General features: G+C 42.1%; 1 protein-coding gene across 3 annotated transcripts; it reads right to left on the bottom strand.

The window, feature by feature from the left end:
* Positions 1-411: 411 nt before the first annotated feature.
* LOC103141186 (pecanex 3) lies at positions 412-24,865 on the bottom strand. Of its 3 annotated transcripts, none has more exons than XM_007556724.2 (36): positions 24,518-24,865; positions 23,267-23,746; positions 21,504-21,712; positions 21,325-21,430; positions 21,094-21,133; positions 20,897-20,992; positions 18,408-20,147; positions 16,003-16,132; positions 15,622-15,791; positions 15,110-15,167; positions 14,852-14,993; positions 14,584-14,741; positions 14,258-14,411; positions 14,028-14,060; positions 13,236-13,407; positions 12,998-13,108; positions 12,655-12,746; positions 12,466-12,575; positions 11,786-11,891; positions 11,606-11,698; positions 11,355-11,505; positions 10,417-10,561; positions 10,110-10,284; positions 9,901-10,009; positions 9,639-9,768; positions 9,479-9,537; positions 8,521-8,736; positions 7,916-8,169; positions 7,035-7,265; positions 6,830-6,933; positions 6,032-6,179; positions 5,705-5,935; positions 4,810-5,084; positions 4,562-4,731; positions 3,624-4,012; positions 412-3,186 (listed from the first exon to the last, which is right to left on the bottom strand). In XM_007556724.2, the coding sequence occupies exons 2-36, from the start codon at positions 23,417-23,419 to the stop codon at positions 3,031-3,033; spliced, it is 6,816 nt and encodes a 2,271-aa protein (XP_007556786.1). In that variant the 5' UTR covers positions 23,420-23,746; positions 24,518-24,865; the 3' UTR covers positions 412-3,030. The 3 variants fall into 3 exon arrangements, with proteins under 3 accessions (XP_007556786.1, XP_016529419.1, XP_007556770.1); XM_016673933.1 differs by having other exon boundaries at positions 10,110-10,287; positions 24,636-24,864; XM_007556708.2 differs by having other exon boundaries at positions 10,110-10,287; positions 24,518-24,864.
* Between the last annotated feature and the right edge of the window lie 279 nt (positions 24,866-25,144).

Genomic DNA, 25,144 nt, shown 5'->3' on the forward strand with positions numbered 1-25,144 from the left:
GGGTGTTGTTAGTCCTGGGAGAGATGCTATACAAGGTTCCTCGCAGCAAATTTACAAAAATCCTCAGGGCTGCTCAAAGGATTTAAAAAAAGAAAAAAAAAATCTGTAAGGAGCTTAAAGTGGAGCAAAGACGGCAGCAGAGAGAGAGATTTCTCAAACGCCATGAAGAATTGTAACACCAGTGTGACCCAGTTCCCAACCCACACATTAAGTGACCTTCATTTTAAAGAGAAACTCCATTTTTAATTTTAAGCATCAAATTTGCCTCCAATATCCATTTTTCAACCAGAGCCTAATTCAAGCCACCCGACTCAACTAATAATAATAATAATAAAAAAAGATCTTAAATCCCTCTTACTTTTATTTCCTCCCCCCCAAAATGTTAAATCCTGAGAATGCTCGTCTTCTTTCAAGTTTCCCGAAGAGGGAAAAAAAAAAAAAAAAAAATCACAGAGAAATTAATTTGTGAGCAAACCAGGAACTGGCAATTAATGCTATGGCACAACGATACGAACACTGCAGAGAGTCGACAGCTGGGCGCTGCGGAGAACATCTCAACGGGCTGCCAGTTGCTTTGTTTCGTTTCATGTTTACCTGCAACCCATTAAAACTCGCAGATTTTCACAGCGGTAAAAGAAAAAAAAAAAGGAAAAGTGGAAAGGAGAAAAATTAAATTTGAGTTCTCAGGAATATTTCCAGTCATGCTACAGGCTTAAAGAGACGATTTGTTTATTTGGAAATGGTTTTGTGTGAAGCACTGATGGACAGTAGATTAAACCCTCCTCCGTAATGAGGAAGGTAACAGATGCTCAGCATGAAAACATAAGCAGGAAACTTGATTTCAGTCCTAACATGTTTCACAAACTTTGAGAGAGCAACCCAAATCACTTTTTGAACAATGATCCAGTTAAAAAAAAAAGATTTATTAATTTCTTTAGACCTTTTTCTAAATTTGGTTTCTCCATTGAAACCTCCCTGATACTTGGAGGAATGATCAGATATAACTTAAAGAGGAGGAAAACCATAAAAAAAAAAGATGACTGGAATCGGCTGATTCTCGATCATGATCAAAGCTCAGCAACTACACTCTTCAGTGTAGAGGTGGTTATTGAGTGAATACGACTAAAAATTAACAAGAAATTAGCAATTAAGTGCAGAGATGCAAGAAGCTGCGATATGTTGACGTGACAATTTATTCCCTCGGGCTGCGGGAAAGCGAGAGAGAGCAAGACTTGAAAGGATAAGAGGAAGACTTACTGCAAATTTGTCTTAAATACATATTGGGTCTGAAAATGTAAGCAGCCTTGTAGAAACATAAGTGTGAAAGATCTATGTTCTCTAAAATGTACACACAGACTGAGCTAACTGGTTTTTGCTACACGAGATGCTAAAGCCAGTTTAAAATGTTAACCCAGTAATCGTTTTGTTCCCATTTTAAATAAATAAAAATACTGTAATATTGCCTTTAATCTTGATATAAATAATTATTGACCACTGAAGCCAGAGAGGCTAGAAAAATTATTTTATGCAGTTAAAATTAATATTAACAAGCGAGTTGAAAATTCTGATTAGTCTCAAAATAAGATACATATTGGTCAAAAGTGCTTCCAAAATCCCACTTCAAATATGCAAACTATCCCTTTAAACAACTCTTGGTACTGAGGATACATTTTTAGACAAACTGATGGGAGAAAGAGAGGATGCAATCGACAGAAGGCAAATACATCAGCACACCACATAGGCAGCCCCGCCCATAAAAGATAATCAGTAAGACAACGTTAATCAAATAAATATTTCGCCTTTGCTTTTACCATTTATTCCGCGGTGTAAAGTTCCAACTAAAACGCTGGATTTAACTGTGGAGGAAACAGCAGTAGTAGTGGGTACATTAGTAGTAGCAGGGGATGCAGAAGCAGTAGTACAGTAACGGGAGAGGCGGAGGAAGCGCTGCTCCCCACACTGAGCAGCATGAATCCCTGCTATCTGGAGAGCCGACAGCCGGCTGGATCTAACCGGTCAGGCTTTTATTGATCGTCTATCAAACAAAAAGCAAACTCAGTGTGTTTTTAATCACTGAGGAACTTGGGATTCTTCAAATAAAAAAAACAAAAAAACAAAACAAAACAAAAAAAATAAAAAATAAAGAAAGGACATTCAACCCACTGAAACAAAAAGGTTTGACATTTTTAACCCCCAGTTCATGGGTTTTTAAGCCCCATGTTTTCAGACAGAGGAGCCTCCGTTTGGCCCATGCCGTCTGCCACATCTCAACCTTTCAATTCAGTTCTTCTTACAGGCCCAAATAATCTGTAAACTCGCCGTTGGCGCACCGCCCGTCGGTCTGGGTGAGGGGGGATGTTTTTGTTAACTGCTGATCTGGCCATGCTCCTCATGGCCAGGACTGGGTGTTATTTCTGTTTCCACGCGGCGTGCGGTGGAGAGAGGCACCGCGGAGGCTCCTGAAGTTTGTCAATACGCTCCGTCAGATATCGACGCTAGGCTGCAGGTTCAGTCAGGATGCAGTAACGGGGGTGGGGGAGGACTAAACAAGGCTTTTCATGGTTTCCACACGTCAGGTACAGTAACCTACTGATCTCTCTCTTTTTTTTTTTTTTTGAATCAATGAAAAAGAAACACTTGTCGCTGCATCTGTCGAGTAAAAGACAGTCAGACGCTAGATTCTTTTCTCTGGTATAGAAAAATAAGCACTCCTGAAGCAAAATATCCCTTTTAATTGCACTGGCCTTTCTGGCCTGTCACTTGTGTTACAACCCAAAGGTTGTCCGTAGAAACAAAAAAAAAAAAGGTAGATGATCAGATCTCATGATGAAACCTGACTTGTGAAGTTGGCTAAATTCACTCCGCGGTCTGCTGCGCGCTGAGCCGCTCCGGCTGCGGCGGGACGTTTCTGCTCCCAGATTCAGGATCGATGGAATGAGTCCCGGAGCGGCTGGAATGCGTCTTGTTGGGGTGGGGCGGGTTGGGTCCCACGGTGTGCTTTCGTCGTAGAAAATGTCGCCAGTGCAAAAGTCAGCGGAGTTGATCAAGTAAAGGCAGCTCTGTGGATTCCTCTTTTGAAGCGGGAGCGTCCGCCGAAGCCAGCAGGGTCGGGTCCAGCGTCTGAGTGGCTCCGAGCGGGTCGTGTGTGAGACCAGCCTCCTGCAGTGGCGCTGAATGAGGAAGAGGCTGAGAGATAATAATAAATAATTATTAAAAACAAAGAAAAGTCAAAGAAAAATATTAACAATGAACAAGCTGCAGATGTTGAGTCATCCTCCTCTATGAGCCACGTGTTTGTCCTTCAACCAAACTTCAACCAGACAAAATTTTGCATATTTATGCCTTTTAAAACATTCTACTTTTTCTAAAATTGGAAAAAAAAACAACAACCCAAAAACAATCCTTTAAAAATTTTAGTGGGAAGCCTTTCAAATCATTCAGACACTTGAAGACTAATAACCTCAGTGAGAAACTCCAATCAAAGGTGGGACAGAGTTTGTATCAATTCAGTCTTTGTAAAAATAACAGTTTCTGATGATAATAGGTTTGGTATAGTGTCTTTAGTCTTCCACTGAACAGAAGCTCAGAGTAAACAAACATGGCGTGACCAGCAGTCTGCCTACCTGTGTGCGTATCGTCTGTACTGGTCCTCCTTCGAGCTCCACGGCGGCCGGCCCGTTAAAGCCCTTCCTGCCCGAAAAGCTCCACTTGCCAAAGTGGCTGTCGTAGTGCAGGCCGCTCCTGTGGCTCAACCTGTGGCCCGAGGTGTCCAGCAGGGCTGCCGGGCAGAAGTGCTCCGGGGCGGGCAGAGGCGGCGGAACCATGGAGCTGCTGAAGGAGAGCTGGGAGCTGGAGAGCTGCTGGCCCAGGAGCCCCTGGATGGAGGATGTCCGCTGCAGAGAGGACAGCAGGCCAGCCTCCATCCTGCTCTCTGATTGGCTGAGCAGAGCCACTTGGAGAGGCTGAGGGTGGCAGGGCCATCTCTGGGTTGGGCCTGCAGGGTTGTCTGTACCTGAAAGCAAGACCAGCCTTAAAATGGCTCCTTAATAGGGACGCACCGCACCGATCCACTTTTTTCACTTGCGATACCAATACCGATATCTGAGGTTTAATATCGGCTGATCCGAAACAGAAAAACAGTGCAGAATTGACTTAAAACTTAAAACATCATCAACATCTAATGTAAAATAAATAATAATGAAACTGGAAAAAAAAAACACACACACACAAAAAAAAAAACAAAAGGTTGACCACTTTTGTCAAACATGGAAAAATAAACGGCAAGAAATCTTTCAAATGGTCCAGAAAGTGAAAATAAATATTAAAACATGACGTCACTTACAGCACAAAACATAGAATCAGACTGAATAGATCTGCCCTCATGGACTGGCCACACTGTCACCAAGACCTGATCTAGAAGTTTTTTTAATATTTCAATATTGGTGCATCTCTACTTCTTAAATATGGAAGAAAACATGACAACGCAACACCTTTGATCTCCTTTTTAATTAGTAATCAGATTCCTTTTTTAAATGATATGAAATGAACAAAAAATCTCTACCCATGGAGGGCTGGACAGTGGTGATGTGCGGCTGGGGCAGGCCGGAGGCTGGCGTGCTCTGCGTGGTGTGAATGGCTGGGTTAGTGGAGACGGAAGTGGAGCCTCCTCCGCAGTCTGAATCCTCGATGTTTCCGCCACTGTTACAACCGGCGCCACAGCCTTTCTGCAACCTGAAGTCACAAAAAGATCGGAGTCTACACTGAAAGCACCGACTGAAAAAAGAAAAGAAAAAAAAAAAACACACATACCGATCCCAGCTGCTGATGAGCCATGTGTAGATGTTGTGTGGGCTGACCGGGCCGCCCCACACCGACCGGAGCTGGCCGTGACCCCCGGCGTACGAGGTGGTGAGCGGGGACACGTATATCGGGTAACCGATGGGCTGATCGCAGGAGGAGTTGATCATGTTCCTCAGGGCCTGTTTGGCGTTCTGAATGCTCCCTCGCTCTGGGTTACGGTTACGCAGGAAAACCAGCTCCTGCTGTTGGCCGGCCCACAGCCCACGCACACATTCTCTGTTCACCTAAGGGCACAAAGTTGGGGGGAAAAAAGATCATTTTTTTATATTTTAAACATCCAGAATCCACGGTTCTTAGATATTTCTTCAAAATAAATTGCATCTGTTTCAACACTCAACCTCCCAGAGTTACCAGACCTTTACGGTCAACTCTAAAATACTGAATTCATAGAACTCCACTACAAATATTTAATAGCAGGTTAGCTTTTACTACTTTACTGTAATGTGCAAGAACAAGAACCTGAAAAGTAGAAGGATACAAAGAGGGAAGAGAGAAACAAACGGGGAAGAAATGGAGCAGGGACACAAAGATGCCAAGACGGACAAAGAAAGAAAGAAGCAACACCCCAAAGACAGAACACAAGAAGGAAAGAAGGAACCACAGCGATAAGGAAAGAAAGTCAGAAACAAACGGAAGGAATTACAGAAGGAAAACACTTTTAGACACTGGGACATACAAAGTCTGGTAAAAAAATAATTTTTCCAAACCTAGAAATCCCCAAGTCCAATTCTATACTTTTACAGATTACAAATATATGTTTAATTAATGCTTAATTAGAAACATTACAGATTTGTTAAAAACAGAAAACAAACTGTAAATTTGGACATTTCTACACAACAAAGACCTTGATGACTCTGAAGCTGAGGAATCTCTTGTTGAGCATGATGATCTTGTACTCGTCGCTGCCGTCGTCCATGATGTGTCGCAGCGCCAGCAGCGACGGCATGTTGGCCAGGATGGCGCTGCGCCACACCGGGTCACCTTCATGGGAAATCAGCATCTTTTCTTCGTTCCCCGTGATTGCGTCATACAGAACCATCGGATCCTCGTACTCATCTGGAGACGTAAAATGATCCTACGGGGGAAAAAAAGCAACAGTTCAACACCAGTGACAAAAAAAATATCCAAACGTAATTAGTCGGGGTTGTTTTTTTGTTTTCAGCGACGTTACCTGATGCAGTTTGAGGGACATTCGAACTCCTGGCGCCACGACTCGATTCAGCAGGTCCATGTCTGCAAACACCCACTCATCCCTGGGCGACGTGATGCGGAAATCTCCTTTGAAGAGCGCGTGCAGGCCGTAGAGGAATGGCTCCAAACTGTCACAGTTAAAGATTTAACATTTTTCACTACATGGGGAGTAGTAACAGCATAACACTTCAATGTATTTTACAAAAGTAATAAGTCTAGACAACGTAAATGGATGCAAATCTTTTAGGATTCGTCTCTACCTGCTCAAATTCAGACTGAATGGAGAGTCTGAACTGCAGTTTTAGATTTTACATGGACTTTGACTGGGCCATTCAAATACGTTGATTTAAACCGCTTAAATTCATCTTTGTTTGATTGTTTAAGGTTGATGTCCTGCTGAAAGGTCAACCTATTAAGCTTTCTTCCAGCATTGCACCGTATTTAGCTCCAGCCATTTCTCCAACGCTTCACTGACTGCTGAAAAACAGCATCCAAACAGAACGATACCTGCAAGTGTAGTTAAGAAGGATTTGTCGTGTTTTAGCAGCGTTTGTGTTCTCTTCTAAATGGTTTGTTGCAAACTACAAATAAGACTTCTCATGGTTTTATTCTTGCAAATTTTCATTGATAAACACAAAGAAAGTCAGGCTTCTCTCAATTCTACATCATCATTATAGTAAACAGTGTGGATTCATAGAGTGCTTAAAATCCCAATAAAATACATTTCAGCATGTGGTTGAAATGAGACATAATGTAAAAGTGGTCTTGCGGTTTTTACCTTGCAGACATGCTGTGAGAGGCTGTGCCCAGAGCTCTTCTTCCCAGGATACACAGGCCAAAACACAAGTTGACGAGCGGGGAATCCCTCTCACAAGTTACCGGCTACAACACCAAAATAAAGTAAAAAAAAGAAATTAAAACATACAACATTTACTATCTCCTTCTTGTTAGTTTTCTTGTCGTCATGTTGTGTCGGGTCTAACCGTTTGGCGCCTGCTGTTGCAGTACTGAATCCAGTCGAGGTAAACCATGCTGAATGAGGAAGGGGTGATGCCCGAGGCTCGGTGGTCGTAGTCCTCGTCGATGTTCAAGTTGAAGGTGGGGTCGCTGTCCACGTAGTTGGGGGCAAGGCACTGCCGCAGAGCCTCCTGGATCGCCTCATTGGCCAGCCACTCCTCAAGCTTAGGGGACCGACTCACATAGTAGATGATGCTCTGGTGGTGAAGCGGTTACATTTAAAACAACGGTTGGAGAGAAATTCTGTGCATGCTTAACAGTGAGATTGAATAAATGTGCAGAAGCACTGCGTGGCATTATGACTAACAGTTATTAAAAGCACAGCCACCATCAATATTTGTGAACCTTTGCATAAAGAGAAGAAATTAAGAGAAGAGATGTGACTGGCCAATAACCGATTCTAGAAAAAGAGAAGCTGTTGCCATGACAACAGACTACATCAATATAGACGTTCATGCAATGAAGATACAAATTCCTAAAAATAATATCTAATGGTGAGTTATTCCTCCACTGACCAATGTATTAATACAATAAAACCATAAAAATAAAAAAAAACAGAAAAACATCCACTGAGGGAGACTCAAAATGTAAAGTTTTTAAAAACAGCTCAGAAACAACCTGATGTTGTGTTTATTTGGATGAATTTTACAAACAATAAACTTCAATTTGTTACTATTGCATTAGTTATTCTCCAAGTACCTCTTGTTTTACATAATAAAACTTTAAACTTCAAAGTTGTTTCCTTCCGGTCTACAACACGCAACATCTCACATGAGAACCGTACATCTGGTCATCAAGTCAAGAATCCATCAGCTAGAAAACAAACCTCCACTGATCGATGTCTTACCTTCACATAATAGGTGATGAGAATCTTGCGCAGGTCGAATACTTGCAACATGGAGGCTGCGTTATTGTCGCTGATACTGTAGCCCTCCAGAACATATTTGGTGGCAGCCACTTCCCAGGCCAGCCAGCGCTGTCCAAACGCAGCGTTGAAGGACAACATCTGCGGCAGATGACCTGGTTCGCAGCAGCAGCAGCCTTCGTCCTCCTCCACCCCCTCTGTGATGGCCTCTACCTCCCTCTGCTGACAGTACGTACCTGGACAGGGTGTCGGAATCAGCCTCAAAGCCAAAGATGACGTTTCTCTTTAATCAGTAAGGTTAGAATCTGTGGGACTTTGCTAAACTTCTAAAACGTTGTAACAAAATAAACAGCTTTTATACTCTGTAAGAGATAACAGTGCTAGGAATCTGTGCATAAAATGTAATTTTAAGACACGATGAAAATATTTTTAGACATAAAAGCTCTGCTACAATCCCCTTCAGCCTTCTTTTAAAATCACATTTTTGAAACATTTTCACAAAGGAAATTAAAAAGTAAACACTCTGTAGACTGAGAACTGATTGCTTTCAAAGGCTCCATTCATTTGCATCCTAAGCCACAGCTGACCTCTGAACTCCAGCCCACGCAGCTGGAAGGTGACGAGGCCGTTGCCGATCTCAATGATGTGCACCAGAGCGTTGAGGTAGTCCGACGCCAGGATGAAGCAGTCGCCCGTGCTGTAGTTGCCCCAGCGACCGAGCAGCAGGTCGCCGCACAGGCTGTGCTGTAGAGAGCGCGTCAGGTGCTCGTAAAAAATCGAGTTCAAGTTGTTGTCGTCGGCGCCTTCAGGGGGAAAAGAAGAGATGCTCACCACAAGAGCAATGACACAAAACAATACGATGTCTTGCAAAAGTGTTCATACCCCCGGACTTTTTCATGTTTAAACTTTCCTCTGATAACCCTAAATACAAATGCAGTGCAACCACAACTGTCTTCAGAAGTAATTTGTGAATGGAGTCAAACAACACAATTAGTGGACAGCAGTTCCCTCTGGAGGAGCTGCAGAGCTCTGGCCTGAATCTGGCAACAGGAGAACTTAACTGTGGTCTTCACAAATCCGGCTTTCGTGCAAGAAGTCTCATTTAAAGTCCTACAAGTCATTTAGGGGACAGCAGAGGAAAATAAGTTCATAACAAGTGATTTTGTCTAGTTGAGCCACAAAAGTGGCAGCTGTACCTTCAGCAAAAAAAGCTCTAGAAAGTATTGCCTTACTTTATTTAAAGTATAACCTTTAAATAAAAAGGACAATTACATTTTGTGCACTTGTTTGTTATTTTTTAGACGTTAAAAATCTGACCAAATACATGCAAGCATGCATACCTCACTTCTCTGACTTTTTCTGAAAAATGTCAAAAACGATTTGATTTTTTCTTTCACTTAATTATGCACTAATCTGTGTTGATCTATTAAGTGATGCCCCGATAAAATTTTAAAGTTAGTATCTGTGTGATAAAATGTGAAAACATCAAGGGTATACATTTTGAAAGTGCTGTAAAAACATGAGCAAAGATCACTAGCGGCATACCTGGGTTGCGGTCTAACTGAGTGGCGAGTCTGGTGTTCGAATGGTCGACCCGCTTTGTGCTGCAAAAAGGTTTCGGTGTTAAATGCGATACTTTATCCAGTATTTGGAGTATGTGAGCAGCACTTCCACACTTGCATGTGCAATATTGTGAAACACATACTTGTAGTCTCGCTCCCAGAATTTCACAGGCCTCGTGTAAGAGGTGACGAACACGGCGCTGCCCAGAACAGGGTTGAGGGGCGTGGAAAAGATGGCGGAGAAGACTGCCTGAACAAAAAGCACAGCAGAGTCTGAAGAAACACGAGTTAAGGGCACAATGTGGAAATTCAATTTGATGACTGTAAGAGAGGAACAAGAAGTAACTTGAGCAGTTCAGTCTTTTCTATCAACACTGCCAACAGGTTGGACTAACAGAAGGATACGAGGAACGGCAAACGGTTGAGCAAAAGCGTGAAAGGCTGAGCCCCATGTGATCTGCCAGGGGGCAATGTAAGTCAGAACAAAGCGCAACTTGTACAGCAGATCCCACATCTGTTAAAACACAGAGGAAAAAAACACCATTACATGTAGGAATGTCTGAAATTTCTGTTTTTAACCAACTGGAGAAAATGATTTCTTTTGTTGTGCTCACCTTGCTGAAGACGATGGACATGAAGTAGTAGTCGATCAGGAAGGTCTCCGAGAAGTGTGGATAGTCGCAGTGAAAGAAGAGCGTGGTAAAGCACAGCGTGACGTACTGCTGAGACGGGGTGCAGAAGGATGAGCGCAGCAGCTTCATTCCTGCGACTGAGATGAAGAGAGCTCGGCTGCTGGAGGAAAAACACAGACACGCGCTGCTAAACACAACATCCGCAGCTACATTCTGTTTTTTGCACTGAGGATTTTAGATGAAAACAGTGACGGGAGCTTGCCATAAACCCAACCCTGACAAGACTTACTAGATGTCCAGATCTTTATGACTCTGGCCGACAGTTCGGGCTTCGGTTGTTAGAGAGTTCAGCACCACCGCTGGGTAGATGAAGTATTTCTCCACGCACTGAAGCCACGCGTACAGCTTCTCAAACCACATCAACTGAGCAGCATCTGGGGAAGGCAGAGAGCAAAACGACGTTACACAGACTGCTGCAGACACAAATCCATCGTTAACAGTGCACCCTTCAAACCAAAGCTGTAAAATCTGGTAGAAAAGAACCTGGAGGGGGAAACGTTGCTGTTAATTAGACACTGAATCAGAAGGCCTTTTTTTTTTTTTTTTTTTCCCCCCCATTTTGTCACATTACAGCCACAAAACTTCAAAGCATTATGTTTGAGATTTTGAGATGCAGCATGAAATATTTATAACTATCATTATTATTGAGAAATCAAAAATTAATAAGTGTGGTATGTGTTAGTACTCAGCATCTAGTGTTTTAAACCATTCCATTACAGATCTGACACTATATTTAGGGTACCTCCACATATTCCCTTCTGATACACTGCATATAGGAATTATGGCTTTCTACTTGCCACTCTTCCATAAAAATCGAGCTGTGTACATACAAACACACATATGCACCACTTTTTATATTTGTTAAAAAAAGAACGGGAAAACTATGTTTCATTTTTGTTTCCCTTCAAAATGTATGAGATCTCAATAAAATGTGATGTTTGTGGTTACAACGTGACAAAAAAATTTGATGAGTAAATACTTTTGCACAGCAGTAAATAATGGAAAAAAGGGAAGATGCACAAAAAAATGAACTGAAACAGTAAACACAGCTCCAGTCCATTCCTGAAACCGACAGTGAACTGGCTTGTTTTCATGTATTTTTTGTGCTGTAAGAATTTTATTTTGTTAAGACGTACTTTCAGAAGATAAAATTCCTCAGAAGCTCACCTCGGACTTCAAACTGGCTGTACTCTCTGGATCGGAGCACAGGGTGTGCAAGGCAGAACCATGGCAGCTGTTTACGGAGCTGAGGCAGGAGATAGTGTGTAACGAACCCTACAACTCCAGCCAGGATGTACAGGACGAAGCTGAGAGCAGGCTAAGGGTCAAGCAGGAAAAGAAAAACATGAGCATTAAAAATCTGTGAACACCTGTCGCCAAAATCTTGAGAGAAAAGCACTGGAAGAGTGAGCGCCTGCCTGGAGAGCGATGAAAACGGTGCTGGCACTGATGGCGAAGGTAATCACAGCCATGAGCGGACACATGACGAGGTCTGAATGAAGGATCTCACTCTGCAAAGAGATGGGGACGGTTTAACCACGGAGCATGGAAACACCTGGAAACATGCCGCTGGAATCAGTCAGGCTGTTTTTTTTTACCACAGAGTTACGCAGCTTCTCAGGGAGAGGATCTTTGATTTCCACAGGGGGATCTTCTGGTGTTCTGTTCTCCAGTTCTGGGAATAATTTGGACCGGACCAATGACCTAAAGCAAAAAGCCAACAGCTAAATAAATCAAATAAGAACTACTATGAATTATAAGTCTTCACTGGCTGCAGCGTGGTGAAAACAGGGAAAGGTCAGCTGTGTTTGGCAGTACATTTATCATTTAGACGCAAATTTCCAGATATTGTTTCCAGGATACCAGCAAAGTTGTGGCGAGTGTATTTAAGTGTATTTAAGTTGAAAACTAAAATACAGAAGACAAAAAGCAAATGAAAGCTGTGCGGTGTCTATATCCACTTTTTAGAAAGTCAAAATTTTGTGTTCAGTAAAATGGAGAACAAGAATGGTTCGAAACAACTTTTTCCATTGTCCGTAATTTTTTATGTGCATCCAAATTTCTAAAACTAAAAGCAAACTCTACAAATAAAAAAAAAATCTTTTAAGCGACTCACTTTATAACGTACAATTTGAATATATCATGGTGAAGAAATAAGACATTTATCACCATTTCTGAGCGAGTAAACAAAAAAACTTCCTTCTTCTTTAAATATAAGGAGATTTACACATAATCTCTCACTGTTCAACTGCTGACAATAGGAGGAATGAACACTAACCACAGAATGGTTGGGTCACTGCTTTGGCGGCTTAGGTGGTAGGACAAGGCCAAAAGTAGACCACAAAACACGGAGAACAGCACTGGCACATGGGCATCCCCCCATGGGGCCTGTTCCAATTAATTGCATATTCACATTAAATATGAGCTAAAATCGATGACAATTAATCTAAATTTCAGAAGGACTTACATTAATGGCGCCGAGGCAAAATCCATAGAGCAGAGCTGCCACCACTATGCTGCGTATGAGGCTGAACAGAGATGAGAGCGGGCTGGTAGTAGCTGATGAAAGAGGAGACAAAGTTCAGAAACAACATATGGAAGAGTCAACAAACAATGGATTTTTAAAAAATTATAAACACAGTGTGAAACACACTGCTGTTTGAATGCTGCGTTTTGAAAAAAATAAAAAAAAGAAGTGATAACAGTTTGTAAAATAAAAAAAAAAATAGCATGATCATCTGAAAATATTCCCCAGCTGTTTGCAATAAACAGAAAGAAGCTGTTTCTTGTCGGGGCAAGCGCAGTCTTACCGGTTCCACCAAAAATGTGCATGTCGATCTGCTCCAGCAGACACATCACAAATGTATTGACCTGAGGTAGCAACCCAAACAGGAAAATGACCGGAAAGCACAAGGCAAAAACTGTTGGACCAGGAAAAAAAAAAAAAAAAACATCAATTACTCCTAAAGTCATTTACTTTTTAGAATAATCCCAAGACACATCATCTTGTAAAAAGTTGATTTTAAAAAGTGATTGATAAAAACTGACCAATAAGCATGTCCCTGACACACAGCAGGAAGTGTCCAGAGAAGAAAGTGACCCCATAGAGGGAGAATGGCTGCAGACTTCCAGCTCGCCCAGACAGGTCAAATATCCAGATCATCCCACAACACAAGCAGAAATAAACAGGCCGACTGTACACAATGATCCAGTTATGGCCCTGGGAAATAAGACAAGAAAATGTTTATTTTAGTCGTACTGGCATGGTTGGCTCAGGTTTGTGTTTAAACAATGCCTGATTTTCTCTTCAACCCAAGAATGAAACTGGCTCAAATCTACACCAATCATAAGCTTTAAATATTCTTTATGGTAATGTGAAAAAATCAGAGCAATGAGTGATGCTTCTTTAGTTTCATGCTGCATGTATGAAGACACTATGAACAATATTTAAGTGTAACTGAAAGGTCAGAAGCCTTCTTTCAGCCAGGTGTCCAGCACTGCAAAGCAACAGGTGGGGGAGGGGCAGCGCTGTTACTACATGCTCCATATGCCTGGAGAAAACTCCAGTCTCTCTGGGAGTTTTCCTCATTTCAATAAAAGCTTGTTAAAACCTTGCCTTAACTGACACCGACCCATGCCTGATTAAAACTCTTCTGCTCGTCTCATCCTTTGCTAACCATTTCTGATTTCATCATTTCTTCATCTACTCAAAGATCAAGGTGGAAGGCGGTATAAATTTTGAGCAAAGTATCTGAGACATTTCCTTAAGACCTCATCAAATCAGCTCAACATGAAAGCATTTGCTCCCCCATCAAATGATGAGCATAAATCAATACTCACATGCATCGGGGAGGCGGCATCCGGCTGTACGCTCTGAAGTAGAAGGAGACGATTTTATATTTCACATTTATTAAATCATTAACATAAATGCTAAAGACTCTACAACTTGTAAGACAAAAAAAAAAACATGTAATGCTGGAGGAAAACACACTTGGATCCACATGTCAGAAAGATACTACATGATTAATGTATATTTAATACATTTTTTCTAAAATATGCAGGTTACCTACCTTCAGTAGAGAGTACTGGCAGCTGGCAATGACCAAACAGAACTGGAAGACCCAGATGTCCCTGAAAAAGCCCTGAAGCAGGAGCAGAAACCCCAGGAAGGCCACCAGGCTGGCCAACAACACCGAAAACACGTTCTCTCCCACACGGCGATTCCTGCACGCAAAGTCCAGAGGAATTATTATTTTTAACTCCATCAGGCTGCAACACCTTCATCTAACTGCCTTCAAGGTATGAAGGCTTTTTGAGATAAACTGACTTATATGCCATAAAAAGAAAAAAGCCATGAATCATAATTTCTTGTCATTATGCCAACATTTCTTCCCACCTGTCCAACAGAGCCAGAAGAGCCAGTCGATCGTATCGAACCCTCAACCACTTTCCAGGCAGCACCCAAAACCGGTAGTACTGCTTAGGCTTGGCTTTCTCCTCAATCATCAGAGTGTTCTCATGGGATTCTTGGAGAGATTCGTGATCAAGATCAAACTAGAAAGAAAAAAAAAAAAAGGTAAAAACTGGTACTTAATTAAAAGAAGGACTAACCAACATATTCGACCAGGAATAATCTGCTGTACAAGTACTTAAGGTCGGCTAACCTCCGGCATTTCGAGCGGCACCCTGCGGACCTGCATGCCCTGCAGAACCACGGGTCTGGGCTGGAGGATGGACAGGACTGGAGCTCCATCCTGAACCTCAGTGGAGGTGAAGCTTGATGACTGGGACTGCCTCTCTCTTTCTCTGCAAGATTCACATTTTAACAACTTTTTGTACTGTATGCTTTTCAAAAACTGATTCACTCAGTGGCATAAACATTTTAAAAAAAATAATGCATTCTGTGTAGTCTTTTTACGTACTGAACCGGGTCCTCATAACCACCTCCAGCAGGCCCAAAAGTGTATGATCTCTTCACTCCTGAGACACAGCACCCAAAATAAAAGTAATTATGAAGCATGTAGTCATTTTCCATGTATTCCTCCTTTGCATCAAGTCTAAACTTTCTTCATCCATATTTTTTCAACTTATTATAAAAGTATTTATTAAGAACAATCAATATTTGCTTTATTATTTTTTCCCAGCTGAATGTAATTAAAAAGCCCCGTCTGGGACAAAAAGATCGACTGCAGTAAAGATTAAACGCATCTAATGCATCAACATGAAAAATTCCAGTGACAGAGTAGGTATACTACTCTGTGATGAAGTGATGTTTTGCTGAACTTTAAAACCGTCACATTTTCAAGCACGTACAAGTTGCTAATTTTATTAATTTGATTGAAGTATTGGACCGGGGCTGAAATCAAATATACATCCAAATGACCTGACAGCTCCTCTTCCCCACTGAGTTAATCCTTCAAACTCACTGACTCACCGCTTTCATCGTAGAAATAGTGCACCGCTCCCTCTGATGTGTCGTCGAAGTTGGAGGCCTCGTGGATGCCGCTGCGGGGGAGTAGGAGCGAAGACGCAAACTGTAAGGCTGACGGCAGCGTGCGGGTGCGTGAATGAGACGAGGTCCGAACACGCTGAAGGTCTTGGAGGCTAAAAGAAACAAAAAAAAAAAAAAAAAAAAAAAAAAGCATGTCTGTAGCTCTCCTTATAAATTAATTTAAATAAATCAGATTTTAAAAATTTTTTGTATTGATTTAAACACCATCATAGATTTTATTTTTAGTTTTTACAGATTTATTAAAGATCAGAGTGATCAAAGAAAAGGCTGATGCAACCTTTTCCTCCCGTCTACCACACTAACCTGGGAGGAGATCCCATTGTTGAAGGTGGGGGTGTGGGGTTGCTCCCGGCGTTGTGCCTCCGGCGAATCGCCTGGGTCCTCTTCACGCTCGTCAAGCATTCATGTTTGCTTCCGTCTTCTGGACCTAAAGCTGGAGAAGAGTTAATGGGTTCATCAGTGCAATGGCTTCAATTACACCATTAATTACGTGAGTAACAGCAAGAAAAGGCTGCATCAAAACTGGTTATACATTCATGTCTGTTAGCTGTTTAAAAGAGGCAACATCCGCTTACTGGTTCTTGTGGATAACACTACGTTAAAGGGAAAGGCAATTGTATTTATGATAGACAAACAGTGAGGTGCCTGTGGTCACAACAGACTCATAACTCTGACAGAAACCTGACACTTTGGCCTAAACCTGTATTATTCAGCTTTGAGGATGAAAAGCACACCATGCTCCCAGCTTTGAGTAGAATAAATCATCCTTCCTACGTTATATCAACCCTTTATATCACAAAGCATTAGCTTCATCTCAGAAGTGGGAGTGTACATTCTTTTGATCTTACCGTTTTACATATCAATAGCAAGTTTTCATCAAGGCAAACTAACAATTCTTAAGCAATAATGTCTGGAACATTTCACAACCAAGTTAGAACTGTTGACTTGAAGTTTGATATTTGATTTTTGTTTCTTTAAGTTTCAAACTTTGTCAATGAATTCGCTGATGGCAAGAAGTACTAGTAAAACCTTACATTTATCAGCTTTAAGATTAGCTACACAAACTAATTTATCTAACCGATACAGGACGATGTGTTTTAGCCTTGCTATGATGATGTACACTAAAGTCTGTTAAATACCCGTTGCTCTTAAAAGGTGTGAACTGAAATGGGGTTTTTTTCAGAAGTTTTGTGCAAAGATCTCTGTGGAAAAGCCAAATTGTTAAATTTAGAAATGTAATTCATAAATTCATAAGTTATATATAATGTAACCCAAGTCCCTCTTTCGACATACACTTCCCTTCGATTTATTTATGGCCAAACTCTTTGTGTTTATTAAAATCTTCTTTTGAAAGGAAACTCATGTTTTCTTTAATTAAATGCAAAACTTAAAGTAGCGCCATCTTGGAATTTCCTCCCTCCTAATCAGTGACAAAGCACCAGCAAATCTAGTTGCTCTACATCGCTCATCAGGAATGCAATACCTACAAGCTGATTAAAATCAGCAGAGGCGTCATGGTTTTAACATCTTTCTTAAGAAAGTAAAACAAAGAAACATTGCCTCTAAGCTGCTGCTGCTATTAATAAAACACACTGCTTGCCATTTGAGCCCTGTGTTGTCTGGTATCAGAACCACATTTTCAGGATTTAATCTACACCACATCTGGATGCCCTCATGCTACAGGAAATGTCTTCCTCCTTGGCGACTCGTTAAAGTTTACAATGTGGGGAATAGCCATAATTAGATTTTAGCACTGCTCTGGGGATGATTTACAGTTTTGATGAGCAAAAAAAATGACTCCTATGCATTTATCTTTCAATTACTCACTCCCAGTAAAGGACGTGTTTTTTACTAATTCCAAGGTAAATTCTAGGTCAACATAATTTGACCTATTATGTTGGTCATATTATGTTATTTGACCAATAATAACATAATATTGACCAACATAAGTTGGTCAATATTATTTCTAGCAATAGATAACATTGCTAGAAATAATATTGACTGATAAATAGGCATTGCTGTACCATATTACAAAATTATTTAAACTGCAATATTGTTGCTGAAAATTGAAATGAAACACCTATTATAATTAAACAGACACATTTTGAGTCTTTCAAATTATACAATGACCTCAGCACTTTCCAATAGCTTTAGCATCCTAAATATAAGCATCGGGTTCTGGGATTAATGGCCGCTGTAGCCTATTAAATGGTCTTGAAATGTTTGCCTTTGAAATTGCAATACAACAATGATATTGTGATAATGACTGTAATTTAATATATTGTGCAGCTCTATGATTATTACCCCCATTTTCCTCAGTACTGTTTCTTTTCCTTCGACACAATGCACCCATAACTCTCAGTGAGCTCTAGAACCTGAGTTTCTCGGATCAATACCAACTGAGGAAAGTCAACATCTATTCAAATGGCCAAATGCATCATCAGAAAGCAGAACCCTATTGCACTGCACTTGAAATGGCACGCCTGACTTAATATTGCACCCAAGGAAGGATCTGATATTAAGATTTGATACATTGTGCAGCTCCATTTTCAAGTGCTTCTAAATCTAAACCATAAAACTTGGCATAAAAATCAGAGTCTTAATACTTAACTGGATAGTCAAAAACATTTTTAAAACCGAGTTACTTCTCAGAAAAGGGGTGAGTCTGCAACATTTGCTTTAAACTAATGATTTTCAGGTGAACTAACCTCCACCCACGGCTCCCTCTTCAACCAGCTCTCCTGCCCTCCAACCCATCTGGTTGCCGGTCCAAGACCCTCCGAGAGAATCCAGCCGATGATGACGATGGCATACAGGGAAGCCGTCTGTGTGTATAGTCCGGGCTTCCAGATCAGACTTAGACATGGTAAGGGTGCGGGGAGCCGGGGTGGACGTGGAGGGCATTGGAAGAAGAGCGGAGGGCGTGGTCGCTGCGTTGCTCTGGCCCCCACCAGCCCCATCCATACTTAGTACCCTCGCATGAGTCTTAGCGCTCGCTGTGCTAGAGGAGCGTTGAGCAGCACGAGAGTGAGAGGGGCCCGAGGTTTCGGGTAAATCGTCCTCCCTTGGAGCAGGAAGTTGAGCAGCAGTGGAGAGAAGAGATGTAATGTTGATGTTGGCGAGGTCTGAGGAGTAGCAAGAGGTAGAGGAACTCGAGTCATCGTCATTGTCGTTGTCCTCGTCTGAGCTGTATCTGCGCTGGGAGCCCAGGCTGGACCCGGCGCTAATGTCACTGCCGTCGTCCTCGTCACTGGAGTCCTCAAACAAACTTTCGCTGTAAGCTTTAGCCCCCAGCCGGCTGCGCACTGGGATGTAATCTCTGTGTTGCCTGTGATTGTGGTGACGCCTGTAAGAGCCGCAGTCGAAACTACTGCTGCCCGCTCCTGTTCGCCGTCTGGGAGCTTTCCTTCGGCCCGGCCTGTGGCCCATGTTTCCGCCGCTGGCCCGCAGCAGCTTTAAGTCTTTAGGACGAACGACCTGCTGGGCTTGGAGCGCAGGCGGGTCAGACAGTAACAACGGGGTGGAGGATATGGGCAGAGCAGGCTCAGAACATACTAGACCCAGGGCCAGCCCTGAAGGCACTGAATTGGCCTGCCGAGGTGGGGGGAGAGGAGGACCATGAGATTTTCTGTCCAAGTCACACACCTCTGAGTGGCCACTACTTGAAGGGGAAGAGTTCTGGAGAGGAGGGGGCTGTGCAATATCAGAGTGTGGAGGGGGTAAGTCCTCCTCAACAAGTGTCCGGTCTAAGCCCTGGCTGATGGACAACTCTTTGGAAGGGGAGCGCAGGAGCACACTGTCCGACAGGTTGTCAGTGTCACTGCCACCCTGTCCGCCTGCATCCTCTGTGTTTTTCAGAGCAATAGAACCCGACACCGGTGCTGCAGCAGGCGTCTGTCCATCCGCAGGCCGAGACTGGCTCAACGATGGACTTTCTAACTGAGTGGAGTCCGTTTTCTCAGAGCGGTAGCTGCTCACGGTGCTCAGTGTCTCACGGTCTGTGGTAGCTCCACCTGCACTGAAGCAGCTGTCTGTGGACCCCGCAGCCAAAGCCACCCCACTGCGGCTGCCTGGGTGCTCAGTTCCCGGAGCAAAAGCTCCGGGGTCCAGACCCAAACCCATGAGGTTTTCGCTTAGCTCCTCGCTTAAGCTGCTCTTTATAAGAGGGCTGAGGGGTGTATCGCCTAAGCTTTCAGATTCGGCAGAGGGCCCAAGTGGACAATATGTTCCCAACCCATTGTCCTTGGGACTCTGATGAGACGATTGTTTTGGAAAGTCCTTCGGCTGCTCCTTCTCGCCTCCATCTCCTTGACTTAAAGGTGAAGGCGGGATAGACAGGCATCCTCCAGGATCTTCAGGTCCAGATGACACTCCAGGAACTCCAATGAGACCTGGGAATTCGCCTCCTGGAGAGTCAGAGATGCAGGACTGGACCATACTGGATGGCCCTGAAACACCCCCAAAAAAATTATACAATCAGACTGAAATGCATCAGTAATATGATTACATGTCATATTCTACAAATATGACATGTAAAAAAAAATTTTTTTCCAAAGTCCTGTATTTTTTTATGCAAAATTTAAATGTAAAATACAAGTGTTCTTCATAAATTTATTGGAGAAACATCCACAATGCTGAGAGTTTAGATTGAAGTAAGCTCAAAATTGAGAGGAAACCACACCCAAGGACATAAGAAAGGATACAAAGACAAAGGGAGAAAGGCATGACGAGAGGAAGGAAGAAAGATTGGCAAAAGGTAGCAAGGACACAAAGAAGACTGAAAGGAACTGATAAAAAGGAGGAAGGACCAGCAAAGACATATTGAAGGAAGGGAGTAAGAAAAACAAGGAGAGAAGATAAGGATATTACGGAACACAGAAGCTATGACGTGTACAAGGACACAAGATAGAAGCAATAAGATTTTGAATAAAGTCAGAAACTGATCGAGGTCTTGGAAGATACTTCAATGAAAGTCGATACTTTTCCAATATTTTCCAGACTGTGTAGGAATCCTGGAATGCAAGTTGGGCTTAACAGGACCAAACAGTTTCAAAACGTACTTTTTATTCTTGAAAGGATTTATAAGAATGTGCAGATATGCTTTGAGGGAGAGTTATTTTTATACAGGCAAGGATTAGACACCACTCAGCATGCAATAAAGTTCACTGCAGATCACAGAAAAGAACAGCAGCCTTACTTTGTGCGTCCTGGGAGCTCCGACATAAAATCGCACGATGGGCCGAAGTCACAATTACATTATTGCTTCCCTGTGCCTGTGTTAATTCTTTGAGATCTAAAGCAAAACAAAAGATATTGTAAAAAAAAGTGAAGCAAAGAAAAGTTTGCAAAAATCAAGAAAATAACAAAAAAGGAGAAGACAGTTTAAATGCTTACCAGTAGTTCCTCCTACATCCTCAAGCTGGGGCAAAAACTCCTAACAAATCAAAAATATATGGCATATTAAAATTCATGAGTCTTATCAATAGTTATTAACCCTGCAATGACAGCGTTGTTAGATGACTGAAAAAGGTTTGAAAACTAAAGATGAAAGATTTGTCAATTCACAAGGATTACAGGGCAAATGAGTGAGGCCAACATGTAACTAGTGAGCAAAGCAATCCTCACCGACACTTGGTTCAATCCGAAAAGAGAATGCTGGGAGCTGCAGCGAACCGGGGGAGTCGAGTTAACCTTCCGAAAAACGGTCATCTCGACACCAACATGACTATCCCTGGAGAAAAAATAAGTACTGGTTAGTGTAAAAATGCCATTCTCCAACATCCCTTTCAATTATATCTCCACACCTGTGCTGATTTCCATCATGAGCTCCTGACCCATCATCCCCTTCTTCTGTCCTCGGGGCATCAGCTGCGAGAGAAGCCTGCTTCTTCTCGACAATCTCACCGAGGTCGAACATGGCGTGAAGTCGGTAGTTGACCACCTTAATGGCAGTAAAGAAGATCGCTACCACAGCAGAGTACACGCCTGCCACCACCAAGCTTGGAGGAAGAGCCTGAGAGCGAGTGGAAAAGAAACCGGGCGGAATTAGAAACCTAGGAAATGTTTCGTCTAAATGGACAGCTGAAGATTTAAGTCAAGCTAGAATGGGTTGATTTTGGAGCAGCTGTTATTTCTTGGTCTGCACCCTTTTATCTCATGATTAAGCTAAACTCACTTCACTGGAGTGGCGAGTAATATCGGTGTTTCTGTAGTTTTCAGCTTGTGATCGTCTTGAGACTCGGTGGGTCTTGGACTGTTGCTGAACATCCCAAGTAATTTAATTTTATCTGAGGATAATAGTCGAGCTCAGATGGTTCAAACTTGGATAATGAACCCCAAAACACATCTAAACTGGTTTTGCAGTGGATAAAGCAGGAGAACATTAAGCTTCTGGAAAAAAGCCAGACCTCCACCCTAATAACTTTTTATACAATTGATGAACTTTGACTAAAAGTGGGTTCAATTTCTGTGCTAAGAAACTGACCAATTTAACTTGGCTATACAATTTGTGACAATAAGAATGTTCAAACATCCAGCCAGAATTATGTCAGGGCTTTATTAAGTTTCTCTGCATCTTGTTTAGGAACATTTATCTCAATCTTTGAAAAGTCTAGATTTGCCCAACCCCAAATAAGGTATAAAAAGAACATTTGTATTTAAACTACATAAATATAAATAGGCAAAAGAAATAAAGAATGATAGAAATCCACCATTCAACTAAGGGGAAATTAAGGATGAATTTTAAGGTCTCCCCTCCCGCGGTGTCCGCACAGCCTGATCTGTTCTAACTGTTCGAGACAGAGAGTCACTCTGTAATTATACCTGGGTTATCACAAAGTTTCTCACAGGGAGTTTGGGAACCAACATTTCTGGCTCGGCATTAAGACATTAACAAAGACCTTTAAAATCTGTGAAACACTGAAAATGGAGGAGTGTTTCATTCTTATCTAAACCCTCCCAGGTTCCAGTAGGATAAAAACACATTGAGCCTCACAGGAATCTGGCCACAGCTGGAAGAATCAAAGTAAACACCTTTTTGGGTTTATACACAAAGTAGCAGAAGCTATTTTCTAAAATTCCACTAACAAATTTAAATAAGACATAACATATTGTATTGACAGAAAACAACATTTATGAGGAATTTTATTAAGTGGGTTACTCAATAAAACTTGTCTTTATATAGAGCCTTAAAATGTGTGTTGTAGGAGAAAATTGATCTTAAGCAATCCTTCCTTGGTGCCAGAGATATACATTTGTCATGTGTGAAAATTTCAATCCACATGCAAGATATTGAAAACACACAATAAATTCAAATTTCTTACACCCAACATTTTTTAAACCCTTGAATATGTACAACTATTCCTCCCTGAGGTAAAGAACAATTCAAACATATCTAAAATTACTTTGACATCATTGCCATGTTGAGTGTATGAAAAGTTCTGACTGACTATTTTTGTATTGATTTCATGCGAGGTTGACACATCAACTAAATAAAAACTTCAGGTCAACAACACATTATTTGAAGAATGATTCTGTAAACTTAGCTGCCGTTAAACTGTGGTCTTACCATGTACAGAAGAAAAGGGAAGGTCAGGAGAAAGATCCACAGGTACAGGTGGATGCAGTTGGAGAATGTGCTCTGATGGGGGTCCACATACCAGCCTCCTGTGAGTGAAGCCCACACACCCTGCCGCAAAATCTGTAGAGCTTGGGAGCCCATCTCCACAGTTTTGGGTTAGACAAAAGCTGGAAAGCTTCCTCCAAGGCTGGAGCTCAAAGAAACCGTGCAGCAGATTGAGGCACGGTATCTTCTCTCTACGATGGCACTTCCAACGTAGACAGCATGGTGACCAAGGCTGGTTTGTTGAGGACAACAGTTCTGTATCGTGGATATTTATAGATCTCAGTGGATGTTGAAAGTCCTTGCATATTCTTGTGCCCTTTTTATACCAATGCTGCTTTTCTCTACCCTAACCCCAGCTGGGTGTTCAGCTGTATGATCTTTTGGCACTTTGACATCCCACTGAAAGTGTGAAATGGCATTCATCTGAAAGACAAATCAAATATAGTCACTTGACAGTTGATCTGTTTCTGTGATTGATATTGTTTTAGCAATGCATTTAATGGAAAGCCAAAATACACCGTACTCTGATTGTTATAGTACTTTGTTATTCACGTGTTTTGACTATGAATGTGTCTTTCGTTCGTTTAATTTTACACACATAATTAAGTATTTATTATTTAAACAGTAGCCAAGCTGAAGCAAGATTTTAAGACTTTAAGCACCCATTGACCACAATATTCCTAAATACACCCATTTACGCCATTGTGGGAGGGTACATGACATGACCAAAACATCTTTCCAATTTCAAAAGACGGTGCTTAAAACTTCAAAATGTTAGAGCTAGGCCAGGGCTATGCAAGCGAGATTAAGTTTTAGATTCCCATTAGCAGGCTAGCAGACACTTTAGCCTAGCTTTATGGAATCGCTTTGCTTTTCTAAATGATATACGTAGACTTATTGAGCCACCAGCGTGGATTAGCCTCTGCAAAGACTTAAGATACAAATAATAAAATTGCTACAGGTCTGAAAAATCGATGGCCAGCGTTTAACATCCGAATTCTTAACGTTAGGTACCGGCTAATGCTAGGCCGCATACCATATGAAAGGTGAATGTAACGTTTTTTAACAAACAAAACAGACCTACGCTATCCGCTGGTGGATGCCTTTAGCTATGTAAACTCAGGTTAGGAGGACAGCTTTAAATAACTGCTCGCAGTAAACAGCTTTCCAAGTCTGGATCCAAACATAGCTTACAGTTAGCATTAGCTGTTGAGCTTGCCTCATATCCTTCCGCATCCAGTCCTTGTAAAATCTCAGAGCTTTCCTCCTCAAGATGCAGCTAGCAGAAGACGGCAGTCCAACTGTAGATTACCTGGAGCTTCGCTGTTCTATTGGGGCTGGTTAATTTATCTTGGTTTTCCTCAAAGTCCGTCATCCTCTTTGGTGTTAAACATTGACAGACATAAAACATGAACAGTGAACCCCTCTCTACCCTAACGACAGCTGTTTCCTGGCATAAACGAAGTCTGTGTGGGACTGTTACAGGTCTGGCACACCGAGCTCCTGTTAGCCGCAGCTAACAGCTAGCTGACACACGCACGCACGTACGTAAGTACGCACGCGCAGACGGAGACGTTCCCATGGTTCCGATTGGCTAAGTGAATGTCAACTTCACGAAGTGAAATCTGTCTGCTTATAAGTCTGTCTTCTCTCATGCAGGTATATACAGGGGTGAAAGTAGGGGATACGGTAAGGTACTGCGTACCCCTAAAATATTTAGCGGGTGTACGCAGTACCTGCAAGAGAGGAGAGCGGCTGTCTCCTGTAAAAAAAAAAAAAAAATCAATGGGTTCACTGTGCAGCAGTGAGTGCACCCACTAA

The sequence above is a fragment of the Poecilia formosa genome, unplaced genomic scaffold (assembly GCF_000485575.1).
Source record: "Poecilia formosa unplaced genomic scaffold, Poecilia_formosa-5.1.2 Scaffold3, whole genome shotgun sequence".
Classification (NCBI taxonomy): domain Eukaryota; kingdom Metazoa; phylum Chordata; class Actinopteri; order Cyprinodontiformes; family Poeciliidae; genus Poecilia; species Poecilia formosa.

Coding starts and splice junctions, on each gene's coding strand:
- LOC103141186 (XM_016673933.1), bottom strand. CDS start 23,419: ATGGGCTCCCAAGCTCTACAGATTTTGCGGCAGGGTGTGTGGGCTTCA. Junction 15,792..16,002: donor ACAATGGGATCTCCTCCCAG/GTTAGTGTGGTA, acceptor TGTTTCTTTTAG/CCTCCAAGACCTTCAGCGTG. Junction 12,576..12,654: donor TTTGCCTCGGCGCCATTAAT/GTAAGTCCTTCT, acceptor TAATTGGAACAG/GCCCCATGGGGGGATGCCCA.